The sequence below is a fragment of the Glycine max genome, chromosome 20 (genome assembly GCF_000004515.6).
Source record: "Glycine max cultivar Williams 82 chromosome 20, Glycine_max_v4.0, whole genome shotgun sequence".
In the NCBI taxonomy this organism is placed as follows: Eukaryota; Viridiplantae; Streptophyta; class Magnoliopsida; order Fabales; family Fabaceae; genus Glycine; species Glycine max.
Window position 1 is genome coordinate 47,576,198 of NC_038256.2, and position 26,007 is coordinate 47,602,204.

General features: G+C 35.4%; 5 protein-coding genes across 15 annotated transcripts; 1 reads left to right on the forward strand and 4 right to left on the reverse strand.

The window, feature by feature from the left end:
* Positions 1-468: 468 nt before the first annotated feature.
* On the reverse strand, positions 469-6,151 carry LOC100815588 (inositol transporter 1). The gene is made up of 6 exons (XM_003556522.5): positions 5,810-6,151; positions 5,673-5,743; positions 2,948-3,283; positions 2,425-2,532; positions 2,172-2,357; positions 469-1,398 (listed from the first exon to the last, which is right to left on the reverse strand). Exons 1-6 carry the CDS (start codon positions 5,958-5,960, stop codon positions 751-753), a joined length of 1,500 nt encoding a protein of 499 aa, XP_003556570.1. The 5' UTR covers positions 5,961-6,151; the 3' UTR covers positions 469-750.
* A 1,435-nt stretch (positions 6,152-7,586) lies between these two features.
* Positions 7,587-9,765, reverse strand: LOC100810232 (inositol transporter 1). 2 transcript variants are annotated; one of them, XM_014772333.3, is made up of 3 exons: positions 9,301-9,765; positions 8,527-9,128; positions 7,587-8,398 (listed from the first exon to the last, which is right to left on the reverse strand). In XM_014772333.3, exons 1-3 carry the CDS (start codon positions 9,449-9,451, stop codon positions 7,757-7,759), a joined length of 1,395 nt encoding a protein of 464 aa, XP_014627819.1. In that variant the 5' UTR covers positions 9,452-9,765; the 3' UTR covers positions 7,587-7,756. The 2 variants fall into 2 exon arrangements, with proteins under 2 accessions (XP_014627819.1, XP_003555641.1); XM_003555593.5 differs by having other exon boundaries at positions 8,527-9,227; positions 9,301-9,759.
* Positions 9,766-10,816: 1,051 nt separating this feature from the next.
* Positions 10,817-17,054, reverse strand: TGA27 (bZIP transcription factor). Of its 10 annotated transcripts, none has more exons than XM_041013069.1 (12): positions 16,712-16,731; positions 16,157-16,288; positions 15,658-15,752; positions 14,746-14,822; positions 14,435-14,623; positions 14,194-14,268; positions 13,804-13,863; positions 12,822-12,899; positions 12,646-12,697; positions 12,208-12,479; positions 11,333-11,581; positions 10,817-11,177 (listed from the first exon to the last, which is right to left on the reverse strand). In XM_041013069.1, the coding sequence occupies exons 2-12, from the start codon at positions 16,195-16,197 to the stop codon at positions 11,031-11,033; spliced, it is 1,335 nt and encodes a 444-aa protein (XP_040869003.1). In that variant the 5' UTR covers positions 16,198-16,288; positions 16,712-16,731; the 3' UTR covers positions 10,817-11,030. The 10 variants fall into 10 exon arrangements, with proteins under 10 accessions (XP_040869003.1, XP_014627739.1, XP_014627740.1 ...); XM_014772253.3 differs by lacking the exon at positions 16,712-16,731 and adding an exon at positions 16,588-16,617; XM_014772254.3 differs by lacking the exon at positions 16,712-16,731 and adding an exon at positions 16,443-16,462.
* Positions 17,055-19,600: 2,546 nt separating this feature from the next.
* On the forward strand, positions 19,601-21,462 carry LOC100810755 (inositol transporter 1). Its single transcript, XM_003555594.5, has 2 exons — positions 19,601-19,937; positions 20,009-21,462. Exons 1-2 carry the CDS (start codon positions 19,751-19,753, stop codon positions 21,361-21,363), a joined length of 1,542 nt encoding a protein of 513 aa, XP_003555642.2. The 5' UTR covers positions 19,601-19,750; the 3' UTR covers positions 21,364-21,462.
* A 509-nt stretch (positions 21,463-21,971) lies between these two features.
* Positions 21,972-25,949, reverse strand: LOC100811299 (G-type lectin S-receptor-like serine/threonine-protein kinase LECRK3). The gene has a single exon (XM_003555595.5). It carries the CDS (start codon positions 24,546-24,548, stop codon positions 22,146-22,148), a length of 2,403 nt encoding a protein of 800 aa, XP_003555643.1. The 5' UTR covers positions 24,549-25,949; the 3' UTR covers positions 21,972-22,145.
* Between the last annotated feature and the right edge of the window lie 58 nt (positions 25,950-26,007).

The following is a 26,007-nucleotide window of genomic DNA, read 5'->3' on the forward strand; positions in this document are numbered from 1 at the left end:
AAGACTATTAGTTGAAAAAATAAAAACAATTACTCTAAAAGAGAATACAGTAGTATTCTAAAAAGACGATCTTAACTTTTCAAAAAACGTTCCTATGGGAAAGAGCAGTGGGAGTAATTAAGAGATTATTGAAAGATTTAGATAAATAACATTACTCATTTATGAAGTGGATAAACAACTACACATCAGTTTGACCACAGGAAGATGAACACGTGTTTGGATCCCCACCGCGTGGAGATACCATGTGATTCAAGTGTTTCAATTAAATAACCTACTTTACTTGATAACGTCAGCCATGATGCGATTCAAATTATTGATCGTGTGTTTACTAAGTAAAACTAAAGGCACCATCATATCATATTAATTATCATCCAACGGTTTTGACAGAAAATAAGAAAATGGATGAAATTTAAAGGTAAATCACTTCATGTCCATTTTGGCACAATTGATTAGATACTGAAGAAAACATGAAAATAACCCTCTTTTCTTCATGTTGGAATAGAAAAAGAAAAAATGAATACTTTACAAGATTACATTTTTAGCATAATGTCCGCGTTGCAATCTTGTCACACTCCACATTCACAATGGTCTGAAATAAAAGAGGTGTACGCCAAGTTTGAGTGCAAACTTGTGGCAGCCAAACTAATAATAGTGACTAAAAAAAAAATTAGTTTATATCACTTTATAGCATAATATCAATCATAGCAGAACATGATATAGACATGAGCCGCACTAAAATGCTTTGCATTCCTAGGAATGATTTTCAGTCCGAACAAGAAGGCTTTGAGCATCAGGGTTCTTGCCCCAAGCTCTCTCCTTCCATAACAGCTCCACTTCATCAAATGTCAATCCCTTGGTTTCAGGAACATAGACAACCACAAACATAAACGCAAGCACGGCTATAATAGCAATAATTAAGAAAGTAGGGCCAGTGCCTACAGCTGCAGCAACCGACAGAAATGACTGTACCACAATGAGATTTGAGACCCAATTCACAGTAGCAGACATGCCTCCACATATTCCTCGGTATTCTTCAGGGTATACTTCTGAGTTAACTGTCCAAGGCACAGGTCCCATCCCTGGGGAGAAGAAAGCAATGTACAGGGCCAAACCAAGAATTGCAAGCCATCCATACAAACCACTTTCAGATGATTGGTTAAAAAATGACAAGGCCAAGATGATCAGAGATGCTATTACCCCCCCTAAGCTATATAGGGCCAATTTTCTCCGTCCTGCATGGTCAATAAGGTAAATGCCAAGAACCGATCCGGCAGCATTCATGCCGGCAACTATGAGAGAAAGGAGAAGAGCCAACTCATTAGATTGAAAGCCAGCCATTTGGACAATTGTTGGGCTGTAGTACATCACTGTGTTTATGCCTATGAATTGCTGAAAAGCCTGTACAACCATGGGATGATATAATTAACACATTTCCTTTTGCATGTTTAAAAAATACAGAACATAATCCCTCAATGTTTCAAAATTGAGTTATGGCTTGATCACTGATATATTGTATTCAAAACTGCCAGCAAGCAAAGAATAATGCAACCACAAAGATGACACGTGATATTTTCTCTCACATCAAACAAACCATACATCACACATCATGCAATGAGACTGAAGATTTTATTTTATCAGTCACACAGGACAATAAGCTGAAAGCTGAACATTTAGCATTTAAGAAAGAAAAAAAGTTTATTGTGTTAAACCAATCTCAATCTGAGCTCAAACAAATAAAAGTTATGAAACAATTCAGTGCTTTCAGGTATAACATTGCGTATCAGTCCAGACACTTCTGTTTACAGCAAATACGAAATGTTGAAACAAGCCACGAAAGAATTTAGTTTGCTTAGTTTCCTAACAATATAAAATGTTGAAAGCATTGTCATTTATTTTTTCATTTTCTGTTTTTGCTAGATTGGGAAAATACTACTAAAGAAGAGAGTTTAAGTTTTGTATGCATACCTACAAACATAATTCAAGCAAAAACCAACTTGGAAAAAAGAAAGGACCGTACTAGACTCGGGCTACTCACTAATGTAGTCACAAGTCTCTTATGCCTATCAACCTTTTAACAGCAAGGGGCATTCACAAAGGTCCTTCTAATATGAGAAAAATTATGTTTTGCATCAACATTGCATCTAACTCTCTAAGTATAAACCTTTTCTTACCTGCAATCCGGCTCCAGCAAGGAATGCAAGTCTAATTTCTTTTGATTTAAAAACATCCCAATATCTAATGCCATCCCTTCTTTGGCAGTCTTTCTCTGACTGAGTAGTAAGTAGATTAACTTCATCCTCTAAACGAGCAAAGTCATAGATCTTAGCTAGCACAGTAATGGCTTCCTCTTTCCTATTCTACACGGGAGAAAAGAGTTATATTAAGAAATAGCTTTCAGACATAAACATAAAACAATTATACAACCTTTATAAAGAGCCATCTGGGGGATTCAGGCAGTAAGAGCATAAGGAAAAACTGAACTACTGCAGGCACACCTGAAACTCCCAACATCCACCGCCACGTCCCAGGAACCTGCTTGATTAAGAATATGGGTAATCATTGAAATAATACCCTCAACTTTGAAACAGGAAGATGATAACATTTCTCCTCATAATGAACTCTGCTTTGCCTATTTTCTTTTTCTTAAATCTTTATATTGAGGGGGTTAGAGATGTTCACGACTTGAAGTGTTGAATTGTTGATTCTATTAGAAAATGGATGTGGGCAATAAAAAGAAACACTAATCATGTGAAATTGGAGCAAAAGGAGGAGTGATGAAGTTCAAATCACAGGTGGAACAATGAACACATGCACGCCCACTTGGAAGAAACTGAATTCTACCTTTTATGGAGCAGGCTTGTTTAATGGGATACAAAACAATGCTGGATAATTGATATTATTGCTGTTTAATGAAAAGTGATGAAAAAGCAAAGCATGGCAAAATAACCTGTGTGAAAGCAAGATTTATGAGATAGGAAAGAAATTGTCCACCAGTTATCATAAGCACATTTATGCCTACTAATGCTCCCCTTATTTCTGATGGTGATGATTCTGCAATATACACAGGAGCAGTAACAGAAGCTATACCCACACCCAAACCAACCAAAACACGGCCAATTATGAGAATATAAGGATCTGGGGCAGCAGCCATTACAATTGCTCCCAGAGTAAAGATAACATCTGCAATGAGGGTTGCCTTCTTTCTCCCATAAACGTCATTAATCCAACCACCTGCTGCTGCCCCAACAATTGCACCAGTCACTGCCATGCTGACAATTGTTTCCTGCAACTCACAATTAGAAAGATCCAATGAGAAAAAAAAATATTTTTGGGTAAAATACAAATTAGCCTGCTGTTGTTTCACCCATTTTAAGTTTCTGTTAGATTTCATTTTAAAACCAATTAGCATTAAGTGAAGTTGTCCAACAGATATATAAGTTGCACCCTGGGAATTGAGACATATAATGTGGGACTTCCTAACACCCCTCTCCACAGATGCCTGCCAGAATAGGCAAATGATCAAGATGGACTATAGGCTTTGATACCAGGTTAAATTTCATCTTAAAACCAATTGACATTAAGTGAAGTTGTCCAACAAATATATAAGTTGCATCCTAAGAACTGATGCAGGCGATGCGGGACTTCCTAACAGTTTCATATATAAATTTCATTTTGTGACACAACCACCCTAAAGCTTAGTTCATAATGAAAACTTCATGCTTTGTCAACTTTAATGCTCCTAGCTGACATGAACTCCAGGTGAGACCATCCTTCTTCTCCAAACCCACCATTGTTGCAGCAAGCTGAGGTCCCAAATCTGGCTTATTATTTGGGTGCCCAAGTCATCTTTTTCAATGGATAGCAGCAGTCACTATAAGAAACCAGCACCATCCTCTTCAACTATATTCCTCTCAAATGTCAGCAGAAATAGCAGCAGCACTAAAAGAGAGCAGAGAACTGACTCAAGCCTTAGCCTTAGCTCTCAATCTAAATTACCATTTAATTCAACTCTGATACCCAGGGATCGATGTAGTTGATAGGTTGGGGGTGGAGGGAAACAAATGAAATGTTTTGAAGCATTTTTTTACTCTTTATAATAATAAATTATAAGAAATAGACAAAAGAATGAAACATGATCACATTCACAAAATATGACAATCAATATTGGTCACCTATTAAATTCATATTCAAGTGTATGGAGAGATAAAAATCAATTGAGCCTTTTTATTTGTCAAAGTCCACCTGGCATCCCCTAGTTAGAAAGTTGAATATGTTGGTACACTGCAGCCAAAGACCCTTCTCATTTGTCAAATTCTACATTTTACTTGATTAAATTCTTCCCTTCAATTTATTTACTTTTAAGGACAAGGAGTCAAGGAACATGACAAAAATCAAGCAATGGAAGAGTAATAAAAAAAAGTTGTATTTAGTAGTGCTCCTTCAGTTCCTTTCTTTGGAGAGAGATTATGAAAGTAAAAAAGGAAAATAATGAATGGTAGAATCATGTGATTCAGTGATTCATATTGGTGATAATGAATGGCATTAATTCATCCATGCATTGCACCATTCAAAGTCATTTACAATTCATCACATGATACAAATAATAGGCTAGCTAATTTGAATTGAATTGTACAATTCAGATAAAAAATCATAAGATTCTAGCAACAATGACAACAACAAAAGCCTTATCTCACTAGGTGAAGTCGGCTACATGGATCACACAATGCCATTTGACTTGTTAAAGACCAAATTTTCAAAGATACAATTCACTATGAGATCCTTCTTAAGAGTTTCCTCCAATGTCCTTCTTGAACTCCTTATCCTCCTCTTTGCAAGACTAAAAACCATGCAAGTTACTCTCCTCACTAGTGTTTCCAAAGCCTTTAGAATTAATAAATACAAAAATCCTAGCATTCAAGTCTAGTTTCCATGATTTCTAATGGTGACTTTCATAAATATTGATTACAAAAGCCAGGGGAGACCTCTCTTTTCTTTTCTTTTATAAGTCTATGCGAAGGGAACAACAAAAGTGACTCCATTGTAGTTTGATTTCATATGACTTGAAAAATCCCAACCCTAGTTCTCATTGATAATGTTTTATTCTTGGGAGTACAAGGAGAAGATACAAATTTCATGGATTCATGTTCTTATATATTGTTCAATGGATACATTATTGTTCTTGTGGAAGGATAAAAAAGTAGCCATGTGCTTCAGTGGCGCTGCAAGTGAGAAGAATGGGAATGAAACAGGGGTAACTGAGATGGCAATACCCATATGTGAGCTGCACGCAAGGATGGAGGAATAAAAACTAACCGCAGGCAATATTTTTGTCTTTAATCCAAATTTTAGTGGGGGGTATGCAGTACATTATGAAAGGCTGGGTTTATAATCTTTTAGCTTTGTGTATTTTAAATAGACAATTATATTTATGGCAAAAAAATCTAGCACCTACTTCATAAGAGGTAAATAAAAAAACAGGCATTGCTGCAGGAACCAAGAAACTCATTGTACAAGCACAAGCACATGTGGCACTAGCCAGTAGAAAAGAAGAATTAAGCCTCACCACTACCAACCATTGTTAATTTTGTTAGGATTGAAAGGTGAAATGTGAAAAGTTGGGAGAAAGCATGTGGGAAAAATTGAGAATGAGGAGAAAAGTATGGGTATTGTACCTGGAGAAAATTACTGTGCCTGACCTCCGGAAAATCATCTTTGATATAGAGAAGGGCTCCAGATATAACACCTGGAATGGAATAAAAGTTGAATATGAGGAGAAGAAAAAAGAAATTGATAGAAGTAGGTATGGTACCAGTGTCGTAGCCAAAGAGCAATCCACCAATGCTAGCGACAGCAGTGAAGCCCATAATGTAAGGGTTTTGAAAGGCAGAGACTTTCCTCTCTGGGTATATGTCCAGATACCCAGAGCTTCCCGGAATGGAGTAGTGGGTGGTGATCGTCATGAACGTTGAGCCAGAATCAGATCAAATCCATTATTGATATATGAGGCCAGCTTCAAACACATCCATTCGTTGCATATTAATTCTTTTTAATTGCGTTGCGTGCTTATCATCTCACCCATGCACGCTCAAATCATCAATCTATCTACTCTCCAATTATTCAGTAAACATAAAATAAGGACATGCTTTTTCTTATTGTGTATAACTCCATGAATAAAATAAATAATATATTTATCAAATCTCCTTTCTTTTTTGTTTTATATTAAACTATACGATAATGGATAAAAATAAGTGCTATGAGAATTTTGTTTCTTAAATAAAAACATCACAATTCAAATAATCAAAGTTTTTTAACCATATTATAAAGTATTGATTCACTTTATTAATAACTAATTTTCATAAAAAAAAAATAGTTGACTGCATTTAGTAAAATATATATCCTCTTAAATACTACAAATTTTCCGTAGACATACACACAATCTGATAGATGGTTTAAAAAAATCATATAATAATCCCCTCCTGTGTGTTTCTATTTTATTAGGAATTTTTTATATGATATGAAATACACCTTTTAGTAGGATTTTTTTTCTTTTATATTTTTTTACAAGATTTAAACTCAAAATTTTATTAAAATTATATATATATATATATATATATATATATATATATATATATATATATATATATATATATATATCAAATGCACAGATATTTGATAGAGAAAAAAAATACATGAGATGCAAGACTTCTCTCCTCTTCGATCAATAAAACAACTTTAATCTTTTAGACTTTATTTTCTATATTTATCTTCAAAAAAAATCTCTCTTTCTCTTTAACACATTATCTTATTTTATTTACTCTCTCTTCCGAAATCTGCATACAGCCATACTGGCCCATACACTAATATTAGGCTGTTAAATGATTTTTTTTTCCCATTTTGAAATGGGAGAGAGAGCCCACTTGATCAACTTGCAGACTGAGTCAATAAAATACCACAATATGAATAAAATATAATAATATATTAGAATGTGCAAAAATTCCATACCTAACTAACCTAATGAAGAATTTTCTTCATTTATAAGCGTTCAGTATTATATTTTTTCTTTGACATCGCATCCAGCACTGTTTGTTTTGTTGTGTGTGTAAACGGCATTATTCGTTAATGATCTATTGTTTTGTAGTGAAAAATTACAATAACTAATCAAGTTTTTCTGTGTGGACAAAATAAGCTGTATCCAATTTTAGAAATAATATTATTTTTTTAAAAAAATTAAATATGCATCGCATTTTAATTTATTTTAATATAAATGGGATTTTATTCACAAAAAAGAAAGTCAATACTGTGCATAACGAATCAGACGTATGATCCTCAAAGCAAATTAGACCTGCAAGTTTAGACCAAAAGTAGATGATTCATAATTTATAAAGAATGTTCCCTGTAAGTTGACAATAAGTTACTAACATATGTAAGTTTAAATATATTTTTTCCCCTTTTGAAGCAATTTTATTCGAAGCACTGCACTCTAACTATGGACACTTCACTTAAGAAAAAATCTGAACCCTTTTTCTTTTTAAAAGGCAATTTATATATTATTAGAACACTTAATAACAGCACAAGATATGCCAAACTAAGCCCAAAAAGTCATACCAAATATATGAGAGCTAGAAAACACATACAGGCATCCACCTTATTCCCAATAAAATCGTGGGATAATTAATGTGTATACATGGAATGAAATATGCTGTAGTTAATTAAGAAATGGCGAAACATGGTACTGGATCAAATAGACTACTAAGGGCTAAGGTTGATTTTCTGCAAGAAGGTTTCGTGAGTCAGTGTTGTTGCCCCAAGCTCTCTCCTTCCATATGAGTTCTACTTCATCGAAGGTCAATCCTTTGGTCTCTGGAACATATAAAAGCACAAATAGAAAGGCAAGCACTGAAATAGCAGCAAGAATCAAGAAAGTGGAACCTATCCCTATAGCTTCAGCAATGGAAAGAAAGCTCTGAGACACGATCAGATTTGAAACCCAACACACAGTAGCTGACATGCCCCCACAAATTCCTCTATATTCCTCAGGATATATCTCTGAGTTCACAGTCCATGGCACAGGCCCCATTCCAGGAGAGAAAAAAGCAATGTATAGGACTAAACCCAACACTGCAAGCCATCCATATAATTCATTTGATGATGATTGGTTCAAAAATGAGACAGACAAGACGACCAAAGATGCAAATACTCCTCCTAAGCTAGAAAGGGCTAACATTTTGCGGCCAGCATGGTCAATTAGGTAAATGCCAAGAATGGTTCCAACAGCATTCATGCCAGCAACTACGAGGGACAGCAGAAGAGCCAACTCATTAGAGTTGAAGCCAGCCATTTGGACAATGGTAGGGCTGTAGTACATCACTGTGTTTATTCCTGTGAACTGCTGGAAAGCCTGCACAAACATGTCATGTTACAACATAGTATTTCACTCATCAAGCAAGCAATTAAAATGAATTCTAACATTACAAAAAAGTGCGACTTCACCTTATAATTATAATTATAGTTGAAACAAAAAAGTACCTGCAGGCCAGCTCCAACAAGTAATGCAAGTTTGATTTCTTTAGATTTAAAAACATCCCCGAATTTGATAGAGTTTCTTCGTTGGCGCTCTTGGTCAGACTGAGTGGTTAGAAAATCAACTTCATCCTCTAAGCGAGCAAAGTCATAGATGTTAGAGAGCACATGAACAGCTTCATTTTTCCTATTCTTGATGAAGAGCCACCTTGGGGATTCGGGGAGGAAAAGCATGAGAAGAAACTGAACAATGGCGGGGACGGCAGAGACACCGAGCATCCATCGCCAGGTGCCGGGGACACGAGTAAAAGCAAGGTTAACGATGTAGGAAAGGAACTGGCCAGCAGTGATCATGAGAACATTAGTGCTGACTAATGATCCCCTGATTTCGGATGGAGATGCTTCTGCAATGTAGACAGGAGAGGTAACAGAGGCAACCCCGACACCCATACCAACGAGAAAACGTCCCAGAATCAGAAGATAAGGGTCTGGTGCAGCTGCCATCCCAATTGCTCCCATAATAAATATCACATCTGCAATCAGAGTCGCCTTCTTTCTTCCATAAGCATCATTCATCCATCCTCCTCCTGCTGCTCCAACTATTGCACCTGCAATTGCCATGCTCACTATTGTTTCCTGAAGTAAATTACTTTGTCTAACCCCTTCAAAATCATCTTTAATATATAGAAGGGCTCCTGATATCACACCTGTACGTGTACGTACGTCAAGTTAAGAATAATAATGCACAATTTTTGGAACATATTCCAGGATCGGCATTACCTGTGTCGTAGCCAAAAAGCATGCCACCAATGCCAGCAACTGCAGTTAGTCCGAGAATATAAGGGTTCTTAAAAAATGACATTTTGCGGTCAGGAAACAAATCCAAATACCCTGAGCTTCCTGGCGTCGATTGTATAGTGGTCATCGTCATTCGATAATGCTATCTTATGACTCACTGTTTCCAGAGGCATCAAACTTTAACACACGCTATCTGCCATGCATAGCAGGATCCTTACCATTTAAAGACACCATCGCTCCCGCCCAGAATCTTACTCTTTGTAACGTCTTTTTCTTCTCTATTTATTAACTTCCCGTTTTTAAGCTTTATGATAGTTGAATCATTTTCTCATTAAATAAGCTCAAATATGATTTTATTATTCTTATTCTACCTTAAAATAACTTTTGAAGAAAAAAAAAATAATCCAATTTTATAAAAATATCTTTCAAACTTTTTCCTACTTATCCTAGGTCTCAAATCTTAATTATAACACTTTTTTTTGTTATTTGAAAATTGTAATGTATCAACGGGGAGAAAGTTTAAGTAAAGAAAACTGTCTCAACCCTCTCCCAGTAATTATGGACAACTTAATCAATTATTTAGATGCCATGAATTTTCTAGATCCTTAGAAAGAAGCACCGCAAACTCACAGATTTGACTGTATTTTATGGAACAAGTCCACATCCAAAAGCTGGGAAAGATAAGATTATAACAAAATTATTGGCTGTCGTTTTCTGAAATATTTATTATTTGTTGGGTTTCCCTTCTTATTTCACACTCATCATAATATTAGATGTAACAAACGTGGACTACCGTGTCCGATTTTACAGTTTCAGCATCCAGGATCCATGTTTTATCATTTACATGCTGTCGGAACATTATTAGAAAATTTATTAAACCTATAATTTTTATTTAAAATTTATATATGTAAAAAAAAATATTATTAGATCAAAATTAATTGTGTATATTAAATATATATTAAAAAATTTAGTATTATATATAACCACATTAGTTTTTTTTAACATAATATCGAAAATAGGAATCACACAGCATTCTCTAAATCAATTATGGAACCTTATGCTTCTGGACACAAATCTCACCCACTATTCGCAATAGCTAGAGTAAATTCAGTAACAAGAAAATAAAAAAGTGAGATGCCAATTAGGAGTGATGACAAAATGTTATAATCACAACCCATTTTTCTTGTGAACCACAAGGTTATATGAAAACTTTTTGTTTCCCTATACTTTCGGTTAAAAGCTAACTTTAAAAACATGATGAATCCTTAATAAGAATGGACAAAATCCACTCTTTTTTTTTTTAATGTTTGAAGACCATTTATCAATATGAAAATATAGAAACCTTAACCACAGTTGACGAGAGTATAAGAATTAAAAACACATTTTTTCCAAGTTATACAAATTCAGATAGATGAAAAAAATTCTAGCAACAAAACAAAACATTAAAATTTATCGCATCGCAGCTATTTTGTAAAAAAATAATCTAAATCCCTTCAACTGTGTTACAATGGACAATATTATCACATTAGTAGTAATAAACAAAATACATACCCTTGTCATGTCACCAATTCAGTTTCTGAATTATAACTTACTGAAACACTAATATCAGTAATATGAAAACTACAACACAGTAAAATTGCAAGAGTGAAAAACCTACGACAAATGATTCTGGTGCCAGATCCATGAAAATTAATGACACTATTTACCACCCATCAGTCTCTTGGGCGGGCAAGCCAAAGAGAGCTAAGGGCACGCAACCTAGAAAAGTAGTCATGTATTGCAAGTAGTGCACGAGCCGATTGCCGAGTTGTCAATATGCGGTGAATTTGTTGCAAAGTCTGCTGGCGCAAATTGTCAGCCTTTCAAATGACCACCACAAAAATGAACAGAGCTAAGTTATTTTAATAGTGATGTTTGATATCAATAATCTGCCATGAAATGCTGTATGAAAGAGCATTTTCTTTGAGAAAAATGAACCAAACTGATCGCGTACATGTGAGTAAGAAAAGTTTACCTGCTTAATGAACCCCTCAAGTGTCCCTAGTTTACCCATGGCCATAGCCATTTGACCCATGTAATTTGCCACATTGCCTGATGAACCAGAGGAGCCAAGTGATCCAGTGGATAATGTCTCAGAAAGGGACTGTTGCAATGCTTCCATGCCCTGAGACAATGCATCTTCGGCCTGTTGGGAAGATTGCTGCAAGTTGGTAATACCCACTAACTGTTGCTCTGTCAGAGGTTCCAACTGATTTACCAGGAGCTGCAACCAATTCATGGATCAAACTACTAACTGACTCTAGACCTCACAAATAAAAATTCTGTTTATCACAAATTCACAATAATCATGAGAGAAACAGATATTTAGGAAGTTTTAAGACAAGATATAAACCACGTATATACATTATCATGTAAAAATGTCATAACATTGTTTTGAAATTATAGGAAGGAGATATAAAAGGAGAGAAGAGAGAAATAGGAATCTGAATGATACTAATATGATGTAATGGTATGGTTATTCATAGAGTAACCTAAAAAACATATTTAGACTAATATTCTAGCAAGTATAAGTGTAATACAATTACTATTAAAAGTCCTAATATGATAAAACTCCTAGCACAATAATAAGAATCCTAAATCCAACATTTTAAATTCTTGATCAACCAGCAATATCAGTAAGCAACTATATATGTAAATGTAATGTGGGTACGGTTTCTTCTCTTTTACAGAACTCTCAAATTAAAACAAGTTGGGTATCATATAATTATCCCAAAATCTGCAAGAGATTTTACTCTGTATGTTACCAAGAAAAACTACTTTTTAGAAAAGTCACAATATCTTTCAACAAACCATGCGAACAGCAAATCGAAGGGTCACAAATCAGCTCACCTTGAGGAGTTCAGATGACCGAAAACCACCAAGCCATAGAAAACACCTCTCTGCTGGTGTCTTCCACATTCCAGACAACAAATGGAAGACATCAGCCTTAGCTGCATCGGCCTTCAGCCTAAATATCTCATCATAATGTGCCATTATACCATCGATAATCATGCGAAGTTCTGTATCACCTGCATGGGAATTTACAGCTGCTCTTAGCTCATTAACTTGTCGATTCTGCTCTTCCAGCCATCTTGCATACTCTACATCAAATGCCATAGCCCCTATAAAACAACATAGTTATTTATTATCTCATATAACAGGAGAAATGAAAACATTCCTGAAATAGTTTGGTACAACATAACAGACACAAATAATACCACTACTTTTTATGGTCATATTGATATTAAAACTTGTGGAATGAATAAAATATTTAAGAAAGAAGGATACCATTTCCACTCATTGAATGTGCTTGATCACCTGAGTTTGATATAATGATTCCCTACAGGAAAAGAACAAAAGATTTAAGTTTAAATTGAGCATGCCATACCCATTTCTTGGCCTAAGTTTCACTAAAAAAAAAAAAAGAAGACGGAAAATAATTCCAATAAATAGTTGAACCCTACCTGCTGCCTAGCTCGCTGAAGCTCTTGCTCCAGTTGGGTTAACTTTAAGCGACTACTTTCAAGCTGTTGAACATAAGCCTGTGGGGTAATGACATTATTGTATCAAGTATTGCATTTTAATTTAAGTGGGGTGATGTAAAAATAATTATTTCTAAAATGAATCATAGAAGCCAAACAAATTAAAACAATATAAGAATCATTGCATTGCACTCCTACCCTACTCATTAAAAATAACCGGTTACCATTCTACAGCACTCTATTCTATAAAGGTTGAATATCCAGATTTATTAAGATTCCATTTTAAGTGCAGTTAGGAAGAAAAATCCAGCTAACTGCCAGTGATATAACACTAGAGAGGGTAAAAATAAATGCAGTACCCACAATATTTAATTACTACAATGTATGTTTAAATAAGTCAGAGCTCAGAGAAAGTGGTACTGATTTTGTGTGTATTTTCTCACCATAAAAGGAAGTATACTTCAACTTTATTGTTGAGTACCCTACCTGGGAGAGTTAAGCAAACAGCCAGGAGCGGTCTAGCTGAATTCTAGTGTATTTTCATATTCATTGTTGTATCTACGATTTTCCATTTTTGATGATATCTTATTTTACCTCTAGTTGTTCTTTCCACCTTCCCCTTTGACAGATTGATTTTTCTATGAAAAAAAAATATATTATACTAGAACAAATTCAATGTCCATTGTACTCTCAGTTTGCCAGCAGGCCTACATAATCTGTAGACCCAAGCTGATCATCCAAATACATAAATCACATAGATGAGAATATATACCACCATGAGAATCAGAACTACATGCAAAATCACCATCAAATTTATATATGCCCATTAAAAATAAATCCAGTCTTTGTGATTTACAATGAAACCATAGTAATATTTATTATATGGAGAAAGAAGAAAACAGAAAAATGATATACACTTGTAACAACAAATATTAACAAAAAATATGTAAGTACATATTCCTACTTTCTTTCTCAACCGACTTTTTCTTGCTGCCTCACGATTCTGAGCAAGCCTTCGGAGAGTCTGCAATAATTAAAAAATCAATAATCACGTAACAAATACCATTTAAAATTTTAGATATTAACCGCATAACCAAATTTAAAATAGAGTAAACATTTGTTTTGGTCCTTCAATGATATACACAATATTACAGTGATCCTCCATTTATCAGTTGAAATCAACATTGGTCCTTCAATTTTTATTAATGGTATCATTTAGTCCTCAAAGGACCAACTGCATGTTGTATATTCCTTCAGAGGGCCATTTGTTGTATATAGAATTGGAGGGGCAATTGATGTTGCATATATCTTTAGTGCGCCAAAGCGGCCGTTTACTCTTTAAAATACACTTTACCTTCTGATCTGATTTATCCTTTGATCTGTCACTGGAGTCAGAAACCACAGCAACAAGGGACTGACTTCTATCAAACTGTACACAAGGAATGCACAAATGTCAGATTGTAAGGAATATCAACTAAAAAACCTCTATTTTAAGGAACAGAAGGAAAAGTTGAATCCTTGATGATGAGTTCAATCTAAACAGGTTCAAAATCAAGAAAAAAGAAAATTGCATGAAAGGCAAAATGCAACTTCACCCGTGGATTCTTATCATCAGTGTCAACATCTGTAGAAATATCAGTTCTAGGACTGGCGTCAGCCATGGCAGACTCTTCCTGGTGTTCCGTATCCCCACTGACCAGATTTGATAATTGAACCTTTTGTAATTGCAATCTTTGTCGCTCTGTTTGGCTTGTTAATGGGTTTTTATTGAGTGAAGTTGGTAACTAACTTGCAAAGAGAAAAGAAAGAAAAATTGTGAAATAAAAGAATATGTTTTAACCAGCTACCAATCACCTAATTTTCCAAGCTGAAAGTTCAATAGACAAAAAGAACAAGAAAAACTAACCTTATCAAAGGAATCAACTTCAACAGGACCCCGAGAAATTGTTTGGCTACTTACTTTTAGTGAGTCAAAAACTGAGTCTGAATCACATATCAGATAATCAGATAATATTATTAGAAAATGAAAAGATGGAGAAAAAGTCTATACATGTTAGCAAGAATAAAAAGAACAGATCAATCAGATTATAAACTTAGATATCTAGCTCTTTACTAAGAGTAACAGCCTGTGTATCTTTTAGCACTGTGCATCTGTGAGTGTATTACTATTCCTTTGTCTTATCCTTCACGGCAGTTTGCCATATATTTATCAATGCTATCCTTGTCATGCAATTGATGAGATTATGAGAACTAATGCACTAACATATATCAATCACTAGTCAATGTGGGATCTCTAACACACCCTCCTCATGCTGAAAATTGGACTCCTCAAGCGTGAAGTTTGCAGGATTGGACATATGCAGGTGGTTCAATAACAGGTGTCCCAATAAGCCCAACAACAATTAATAGGATAGACTCTAATACCATGTTAGAATTTAGGTTTGGACCTAACTCAACCCTTAAAGCTAGCTCATGAGAGGGTTTTCCCCCACTTATACACGGTATTTTGGCCATATCAATAGTCAATATGGGATCTCTAACACACCCCTCACATCACGGGCTAGACATCACAAGCATGAAGATTACAGAACTACAAAACTAGACATTTGTAACCCGTATGTGATACAATAACCCGATAACAAGTGGCTCGATAGGCCCAACAATGACTACTAAAATAGGCTCTAATACATTCTTATAAATTGGGTTTAAACCTAATTCAACCCCAAAAGCTAGTCATGAAGTGAGGGTTGCCCCTCATTTATATTACATACACTATATCACTAGTCAATATGGAATCTCCAACAATAAGAATACTTACTTCCCCTCAAGGCAACACAATCCTCTATGCGATATCCAACTGATTGATCAAAGTCAAACACACAAAAAGAATCAATTGCGCTTCCCTCTGTATAGCTGAAAAAACCATATGTCAGATTTCAGCTAACAGCCTAACACAAGTCAGTTCATGTCTTTCTTTTCAGACAAACAGCACAGAAAACCCAATTCTTCCCAAAACTTGATGGATGCAAAAACAAAAACTAGAATATTGCAATTGACTAGTAATCCGAGATATTTTTTCTCCTCGCAGAGAATATTCTATTATTGCCAAGACAATGAATCCAAATATCCATTAGAGGAGTAACGACCGGCGGAACAAAAGTAATTTAGGTGGGGGAAGGTATAGAGTAGGATTTCATAAAATGGGACAGATTTAACATTTATGAAGGTGCATACTACACCGAATTTAGGTCCCACCTCTTCTGAAACAATGAAATCTAATACTAATAGTAACTGCTAAGGCCTAAGAGGAAATATACCATGCATTGGAATTGGGCAATTGTGAATCAAAGCTCGGCATCCCTCTTGCTGTTCCCTTTTCATCTTCTACACAAACACCGGCTCTACTCCACACACACCATCATATCCTCAATAACCTTGCAATACAAGACCTAAGGACCATGACCAAAATAAATATTTCACAGAATCAAAAACATAATCTTTGCTTGACTGGAGGCAGACAAACTAAACTACTCTCAATCAAAACATAAATTGCAAAAGCAAGAGACATGTCGCTTCACATGAGGGATAATCAGCAAACTCAACTTTGACAAAAATGAAATTGAAACAATTCAAATCTAGAGAATTCCTGGACTTCCAGAGATACTAACAGAAAACAAATCTGAAACAGTTGAAAAAAATAACTGCAGTACGTGAATAAAAAAAAAACTTCCGTGACAAAAACACAAACTTTGGAACAATCCAGTGTGCCCACAAGCTGAAGTCGCGGAAAACGCTAACTTGGCACCAAATAAAAAGTGCATAAAAGTCAAAGCAGCACACTTTGACAAGCGAAAGACTAATTTGACACCAACCTAGCAACCCCCTAATGCCAAAACGAATAAAAAAGAAGACACCAAATCCAATCTCAAGAAGATTAATTGTAAAAGAAAAAGGTATTGTTGTTTTGCTCATGCTACCAAACACTATAGCAGAAAATGAAGGGAACGCACCTTGAAATTCTGATGATGTGGGTGATGATGATGGTATCTGTTCAACGTTTTTTTGCGAATAATTATTATTGTTGGATTAAATTGAAAGGAAGAGGCGTTGAGGAGAAAGAGAGAGAGAGAGAGAGAAAGGATCAGTCCAATTTCCGCTTCCGAAAGCTAATGATTTTTCATTTTCCCATTTTTATTTGTTTCAGACTTTCAGTGCTTTGACATGATGCATCATTAATTGTATGTTACTATTTTTTCTCAGAAAAATAAAATTCTTGGCGTCTTCTACTCTTTATTTTTATTTTTTATTTTTCTATGTCGTTTTGTCACTGTATCAGAGATACACTGACACAGTGACACGGTAATAACACAGGTTCACATCTATTTTTCACTTTTCAGTGTTGTGGCTTTGATCCACTGCAAAAAGTCACAGCTGTTATTGGTAAAGCAAGCACCTTAGTTCTTTTTTCAAACGTGAAGTAGAATAAAATTGAAAAAAAAAATATTTGAATTAAAATTTGTCTTAAGTTTATGTAAGTTGTGTAAGTATTCTGTTAATATTAATTATGTTATGTTTGATAAATTAATTGATAATGAAAAATTTGTATAGGTGATAGTAAAAAAAAAAACTAGGTTATTAAATAATAAATGTTTAATGAATTATTTATTGAAATAGCTCCAAATACAAAATCACAAAAATAAATACATTTATGTGATATTTTATATGAATTTAAACTTTATTTTGTTGACAAAAATATATTTTGGATATTTATAAATTTAGTTTCTAATTAATTTTAAACAGTTATAATTTTTATTTATGGATCAATTATTTTAATTATATTTTTTTTACTTTCAATTATTACATTATTAAAAAATAATATAACTCATAATTGACATAATAATATAAGATTTTATTATGTACACATGTAAAGAAATGAAATATTTAATTAAATAATTTATATTTGATGTTCCATGTGAAATTTTCTTAAACTAACAATATTCATTTATCATGAGCTAAATAATCTTTAACTCAGGAGTTGGAGTACACGAATCAAGACCAAAAAAATATCATGAAAAAATAATATAAAATGAAATAAACCTATTATCTAACAATTTCAATATCTTGAAAGCATAATCTAAAGTAATAAAATAAATATTATAATGGCTGAAATAAATGGTGTAATATGAAAATAACCAAATAATAATAAATAAAATAAGTTAATTAATCATAAATGCTTCATCGATTCAAAATTTAAAATTAGGATATTGTTTTTTCAAAAGGAAAATTAGGATATTGTTGATGCACTACAACCACAACTAAACTTGATCCAAATTTAATAATAATCACTTTATTATTAAATTTAATAAAAAAATTAAATTTATATGTAGATAACATAGTTATCCTGGATTGATTTTGAAATGCATAACACAAAATTGAATAATGAAAACTTGGGTTTCCCTTCATAGGTGTCATAAAACACATGATTTATTCCATGAAACATAAACTTTAGTTTACAAAACTTGTGGGCAAGAATTGTCCATGAACCATGGTTCAGTTTTATTTTTTTTAAGGCTAAGATTAATTTTTTTATTAAGATCAGCTCACTAGATAAGGTGTGCGTAAGCTAAAAAATTGCATGTTACAAAAATCAAATGAACATTAGTTGTGCTAACAATATCTGAAGATACATTTCTCTTTACCGTGGAAGGAAATTATTATACATGAATTGAGTGCTTGAGCAAAAGCTTTATAGATATGAAACCCTAACCAAATTGGTATTTTAATTTCTGAATTCTTCATGAGCAGATAAAATGATATAAACAACATAACATTCAAATTCATTTTCAAATTTTTAGAAAGAAGATCAGAATATGCACATCAACTCAGTTTGTAATAATAAAAAATAGTAGAAAAAAGTAAAAACATAAGTCAAAAACACATTTTACAAACCAAAAAAATAAATCAAAATAACCACATCAAAACAAAAGTAAAAACAAATTTTTTACATGCTAGTGTGTTTGAAATACAGGACTTTTCCTTAGCTAGCTTTCTTCATCTACCTGTCACAAACTCAATACTCTTTGGTATATCAACAATTCCTGAAGAAAAGTTTTCTTTTGTGACTTTTGCAAAGAAGGAAGGTTTTACAAATCAAAAGCAAAGGAAAAACTCACAATATATTGTTCAAAATTTGTGCGAAATAATGAATTGGTGTGAAAAACTATAACAGTGTGAGAGCTCATTGCTTTTGAGAGAGTACAATGACAAACATCAAAGCAAACATAAAAAAAATAAAATAAAAAAATAAAGTTATTTCTCACTATTATCTAAAAGCAATGCTTTTCAAGAGCAATGTTACCATAAATAACTCAAACATGAACCAATCTTCTAATCTCAAACTGAACTATTTAGAGTATTGGAAAGGTTACTTTTTCTTGAAAATAAAACGCACAGTGAATCGCTCCTCCATGAAACCCCCTCATCTGGAACAAACAAAACACCAAATACGAACAAAAATTTGAAAAAAGAAAAACAAATAAAGCAAGAGAAACCCCTCATTTGCAACCGATTTATTTTTCCAAAACACGACCTAGGCCGCATGTCGTATTATTGACATGACATTTTTATTTTATTTGAAATGATAGTAAGAAATAACAATTAATTAATTAATTAGTTATTAGTTAGAATACAAGTTAGACATGTGTAATAAAAGGAAGACGTTAATTAGTTGAGTATGTGTAATAAAAGAAATGACGGGGAGAGAGAGAAATGGTTTTGAGGTTAGGTACAAGGAAAGCCATAAATAGAGAGGACAGAGACAGACGTAGCAAGGTAGTTAGATCCAGAGCCGTCTTTCCTTAATTTGGCGACTCCTAGGTTTATAAAAAGGTTGTCTCAACTCCATTGCATGCATGATTGGTATTTCCTTGGCGAAGAAAATGGTGGCGGAAATGGGAATGGGGATGTCAATGAGAGCGGGAAGCTCAGGTTACTTGGAGATGCATCCCGAACGCAAAATCACCTTTTTCCAGAACCCCTACATCGTTGGTATCACTTTCGCCGCTGGCCTCGGTGGTCTTCTATTCGGCTACGATACTGGTACGTAGCTGCTACTTATATACATTATGCATGCATGGACAAGTAATTAACATTATGAATGAATAATGCAGGCGTTGTGTCCGGCGCTCTTCTTTACATAAAAGAGGATTTCGAGCTGGTGAGGAATAGCAGCTTCATTCAGGAAGTAATTGTTGGGATGGCGTTGATCGGTGCTATTTTCGGTGCTGCAATTGGTGGCGTAATCAATGATCATCTGGGACGCAAGACCGCCACTATCATTGCGGACATATGCTTTGGCGCAGGCTCAGTAATAATGGGTTTGGCAGGCAACCCTTACGTGATCATATTCGGTCGTTTTCTGGTGGGTCTGGGTGTTGGGTCGGCCTCTGTTACCGCTCCTGTCTACATTGCAGAAGTATCTCCATCTGAAATCAGAGGAGGACTTGTCAGCGCTAACACACTTATGATCACTGCTGGCCAGTTTCTGTCCTTCATCGTCAACTATGGCCTCACCAGAGTTCCCGGGACATGGCGTTGGATGCTTGGTCTCTCTGGCTTCCCAGCTGTCCTTCAGTTTGTCCTCATTTCCTTTCTCCCCGAGTCCCCTAGATGGCTCTACATGAAGAACCGGCGTGAGGAAGCTATTCTTGTTCTCTCTAAGATCTACTCCTCTCCCCGCTTGGAGGACGAGATTAAAATTCTAGATGATCTTCTTCTGCAGGAGCCTGAGAGCAAGGCCTCGGTCAAGTATACTGATGTTTTCACCAACAAAGAAATCAGAGTTGCTTTCACTTTTGGGGCTGGACTTCAGGCTCTGCAGCAGTTTGCTGGTATCAGCATCATTATGTACTACAGTCCCACCATCATTCAGATGGCCGGTTTCAAATCAAACCAATCAGCTCTCTTCCTTTCCCTCATTGTTTCTGGCATGAATGCCGCTGGCACAATCCTTGGCATCTACCTCATCGACCTCGCCGGCCGCAAAAAGCTCGCTCTTGGTAGCTTGTCTGGCGTGCTTGTGTCCTTGATCATTCTCTCCACATCCTGCTATCTTATGGGTCATGGCAACACGGGTCAAACACTTGGATGGATTGCTATCTTGGGTTTGGCTTTGTATATTCTTTTCTTTGCTCCCGGTATGGGTCCTGTGCCATGGACTGTGAACTCAGAGATTTACCCTGAAGAGTATAGAGGCTTGTGTGGTGGCATGTCAGCAACCGTGAACTGGATTTGCAGTGTCATCATGTCCACCAGCTTCCTTTCAGTGGTTGACGCCATAGGGCTTGGAGAGAGTTTTATCATTCTTTTGGTGGTATCTGTCATTGCAATTGTTTTTGTCATCTTCTTGATGCCAGAGACCAAAGGATTGACATTTGAGGAAGTGGCATACATATGGAAGGAGAGGGCCTATGGGAGGGACAAAACCACAGCGAGCCTTGCTGAGAAAGAAGCTTTGAGTTCATAATACTGTTGTAACAATTAACGCTCATCCTTTCTCCATGTGATGAGGATATGGATCAATGAAGCCTCTGCTCTGTGGAGCGCGTTAGAGGCGGAGAGAGAGTGTGACCCATTCATTGTTCCAAGTCTTGGAATTTTTAATTCTAAGTCTTGGAAAGATATTTTTATTTGAGTTATTAATTTTATATAATTAATTTCTCTTCATAAAACTAGATGTTGAACCGTTTTTTAATCTATCGTTCCGATCTCTCTCTACTATAAAAATTCTGACATTACTCCTATGTAAAATGGTCATACTTTGCATATCAGTTGCAGAGGGACAATGCTGTGGATATATCATCATATATTTATTCAGTTTAGGCTATATCACGACAAATTATTTAAAAGTCATAATGAATCATGCATGGAAAAGAAAAAAAGAAAAAAAATCAAAACCGACCGTAACTGAGACTGGAAATATCTTAAACCGATCTTTTTGTAAGCGTGGCAACTTTGTTAACTTATGCTTGCAATTTAGAAGAATCTATTTCTATTTTGGAGCTTTGTTTTCCAACGAGATTGAATCTTTTGAATATAATTCTTGAATGAAAATGGCAGCCAATAGATGTTTGGTTTTGGTCAATATAGCATAAATATTTAAGAATTGTGTAGGAATTTCAGACCTCGTCAATCATCAGAAATTGATGTTCTATGAGCAGCTACATATACAAAGGGAATTAAAATGAATAGCAACATCTAATCACAAATCCACATAACGTAAAAGCAAGACAAGAAATGAAACTATTTTCAACCACAACTAACAGACACAGAGGTATAAGGGCTGGGACTTGGTGGAATTGTGACTGGAGCTATTCCTTCCAGCATCAACATCACCTTCTTCATTGGTGGCCTGAGAGAGGGATCCTCTTGAAGGCACCAAATAGCTACCATCACAAACCTTTCAAGCCTATTTGTGTCATCGATAGCCTCGTCATCATTTTCAAGCAGTATATCAATTCTTCCAGCCCTATAACAGTCATAAGCCCAATCAGTTAAAATGGCCTTCTCTTCATTGCCAACCTCACCATCTACATTTCTCCTGCAGCAAATGATCTCCAGAAGCAGTACACCAAAACTGTAGACATCAACTTTGGTAGTGATTGGTGCACTCCTGAACCAGTCTGGCGCAACATACCCTTTTGTTCCTCGAATGCCAGTTTCTGTGTGGCTTTCATTAATCTTTAGTAGCTTTGACAACCCAAAATCTGAAATTCTTGCATTGTATTGTTCATCAAGTAGTATATTTTGTGGCTTTATGTCACAATGGATGATTTGGGTGCAGCATTCCTCATGCAAGTAGACCAGCCCTCTTGCAATCCCAAAGGCAATCTGGACTCTTTGGTTCCAATTCGGTTTGAAATCTCCAAAGAGGAAGTTTGCTAAAGTTCCATTGCTCAGGAACTCATACACCAGAATCCGGTGTTGTTCCTCATCACAATATCCAAGCAGGCGAACCAAGCTTTTGTGATGAGTTTGGCCTATCACATTCACTTCTGTTTTGAATTCCTTATCGCAGTCTTTGAGCACCTTGTCTAGTTTCTTGACTGCAATAGTAGCCAAATTTGTTGTTCCTTTATAGACAATGCCACAAGACCCCCTTCCCAATTCCTCTTTGAAGTTATCTGTTGCTTGCACTAGCTCTGCAAAGGTGAAACTGCACAAATTGCTTTCTGTAGCAGTTTTATTGGTAGAACTTTTTTTGTTGTAGTAGAAGTAGAAACCAACCCATACAGCACTGACCAGATTGAAAAAGACAGAACCTCCCAAAAGGACTGATATCACAGTTATCAAAGTATCTTGATCTTTTTTATATTTCTTCTCTTCAATGAATGGATTTGGAGGACTTAATGAAACACCATTTTTCATCAACTTAATGAAAGCAGATGCCCCTACTGCTCTATCCCGTCTTCCGTTTGAGAGAGGCAGCTTCTTCTTGTAGCAGCTATCATCTCTAAAAATAGAAACAGCACATAAGCAATCTTGCAAGCAAGAAGTCTTGCAGTCTTCTGAATTGTAAGGTTTATACAATTCATAATCTGATACAGGCCAATCAGTATTTGCCATTTCCTTCATGAAGTACAGATCTCCTTGCAAGCTTTGTCCACTTGATCCACAACCGAGTTCCAAATTTGGTTTGCAGCTGCCATACTCATCCCTTGAATCAAGAGGAGAATAACCTTCTGGGCAACTGCACTTTGGTCTTTGGTCAGCTTTGAGAGTGCAGATACTATTGAATCCACAGACCCCACTACCACCCGTGTTTCCTAGCAAATTCATGCAAATGTTGTCTGGCAATGTCTTCATAACTGTCCAGCTTGGATTTGAAGCTGGATTTTTAGGGTAATTTGATATGGTGAAAGTTCCATCAAAATTGATGGTTGCTCTATAATAATAGGAATCAGTTGAGAGCGCATCTTTTGGATTTGTAATATAAACTTTCTCACCGCTCCTCTTCAATATGTACAAGCCTGAATTATCAAAAATCACTTGGAAACCAGAGTTTGTTGTGTTGGTCGAATCATAAGTGGCACTGATGTAGTGAGCATCATAAGTATAATTGGTAGGCAAATTTATAGGATTAAGCACAGCATTACCATCTGGAAGCAAGCGAAATTGAAACCTTCCTCGTGAGAAGTTGGCCTCTTTCTGGCGAGATGAAAGCGTGCCTTTTACCTCCATGATTTGAGTAGGCACCAAGGTATCAGTTGGATTACTGAAACTGTCCCACAACACCTGTGAATTCTCATCCAGAAGCTGGAAGTTGCCCGTATCATTCATTAGTCCGTAGGAAATTGTACCTGATATGAGCTGTGATGTCCATAGCTCAACCCCTTGAGGGCTCTTGAGCACTAGTCCAGTGTATTGATTTAGCTCTAGTTTTGATCCTTTAGGAGCAGGGTTGTCTCCGTTTGCATACCAAATGAAAGAGTCACGAGGTATATTTTGGTATGATATAGCAAGCAAGTAAAGGTCATTGTCAAGCTGATGAAATCCAAATGCAAAGTCCTCTGATGGAGAAAGCCATCGCTTACCCCCGTTACCTGCAACAAGTGTCTCACCAATGCTAACATTAGTCGCTGAGACATATGGAAGCTGCAGCAAGGGGAGAAGGATAACGGTAACACAAACAAGAACAGTTTTTGCAGCCATATGTATCAATGGGATTTGAAGAAATGGTGTTCTATTTCTATACTTATGGTATAAGTAAACAAACAAGCCTTTGGTGAATGAAGACGAGTTCGTTTGACTTTTGCAAGACACGGTAAAATGTCACGACTGCAAAGTCAGTCAGTAGTACCGTTTAGACTGGTGCTGGTGCTGCAAGTGTAGCTTGCCCTTCACGGTAAAATTTAAGTTAGGTTTATACCCTGTCAAGGAGAAAAATCAAATTTGAAAATTTTCTTGCTTCTCAAAATTAAGATTGAATAGAGTTGCTGACTTTTAACGAACTTTGACGCCGTCCACGAGATTGTTATCCTATCCTTATTCATTGCCGTGACATGGACACCAAATTACACGGTTTAACTTAAGACCTCGTATTAACCTTCCACCATATTATTAGTAGATTCACGTTAACCTTACACCATTAGCCTCGTATTTAACCGGACACATTGGCATGCCACGTGTGGTACCACTTGTACTCGTTGCCTGAGTGGAATTTTTATTTTTATTTTTTAAAAAAACCTTTCATTGACAAAGCGAACCTGCAGATCTGATGGCACGGAGTGGAGCTGCAGCAAGAGTGATCGGAAACAACTGTGCGGGTAGAACTAACGGAAGCTTTCAGCGAGAAGGTAGTGTCGGGAAACTGCGTATCGAACGAGCATAACTCGAAGGAAGTGGAATCAGTAGTAGCAATGGTGGTTTTTCTTTTCTTGGAAATGGAATGTTTGCTTGAAGAAGGTTTTTTCATGGCCGCAATTGTAAGATAGCAACGTTTACACTCAACCATTCTTCTGTGTTGTGTTGTGTGAGATGGGCTAGGCTTAGGGAGAGGGGTGGAGGTGGTGATGAGCAGCGATTGTGAGGGTCTCTCTCTCCCTCCTTCAATTTTGCGCACACAAAGTATGAAGGTTATTTAAAAAAGCTTAAATAATACAAATAATGGACCAGTATCTTTAACTTAAAATAATACAAATAAAACTTGCTTCTTAAAGCAAAAATTCTTTTATACTAAATATAAGAAAGTTGATTTAGTTGCATTAAATTTGTTAACAATTTGTATTGAAACTATCCTTAATTATTAAACTTCACTATCTTTTTATTTTCACTTAATTACTTCCTGCATTTTTCATTCATTTGTATTAATCTTCTTCTCCAATCCTTATTAGAGACAATACATTATTATTTTTAATTCATAACATTGAGTGACGAATTATTGTAAAGTAATTAAAAATATTTTAGTAAAAAAATAATTAATAAAAAAACAACTTGAAAAAGATCTTGTAAAAAAAAGAAGAATCTTATATTTGGAAACAAACTGCTTAATTTATTAAAAAAACATTTTTTATTGGAAAAACCTATATCCTTAAACACTCGTGGTGCTGGCCGATATTGGAAAACACATAAACATAGGCATTTATAGGTATGTATTTATGTAAAGTTTGGT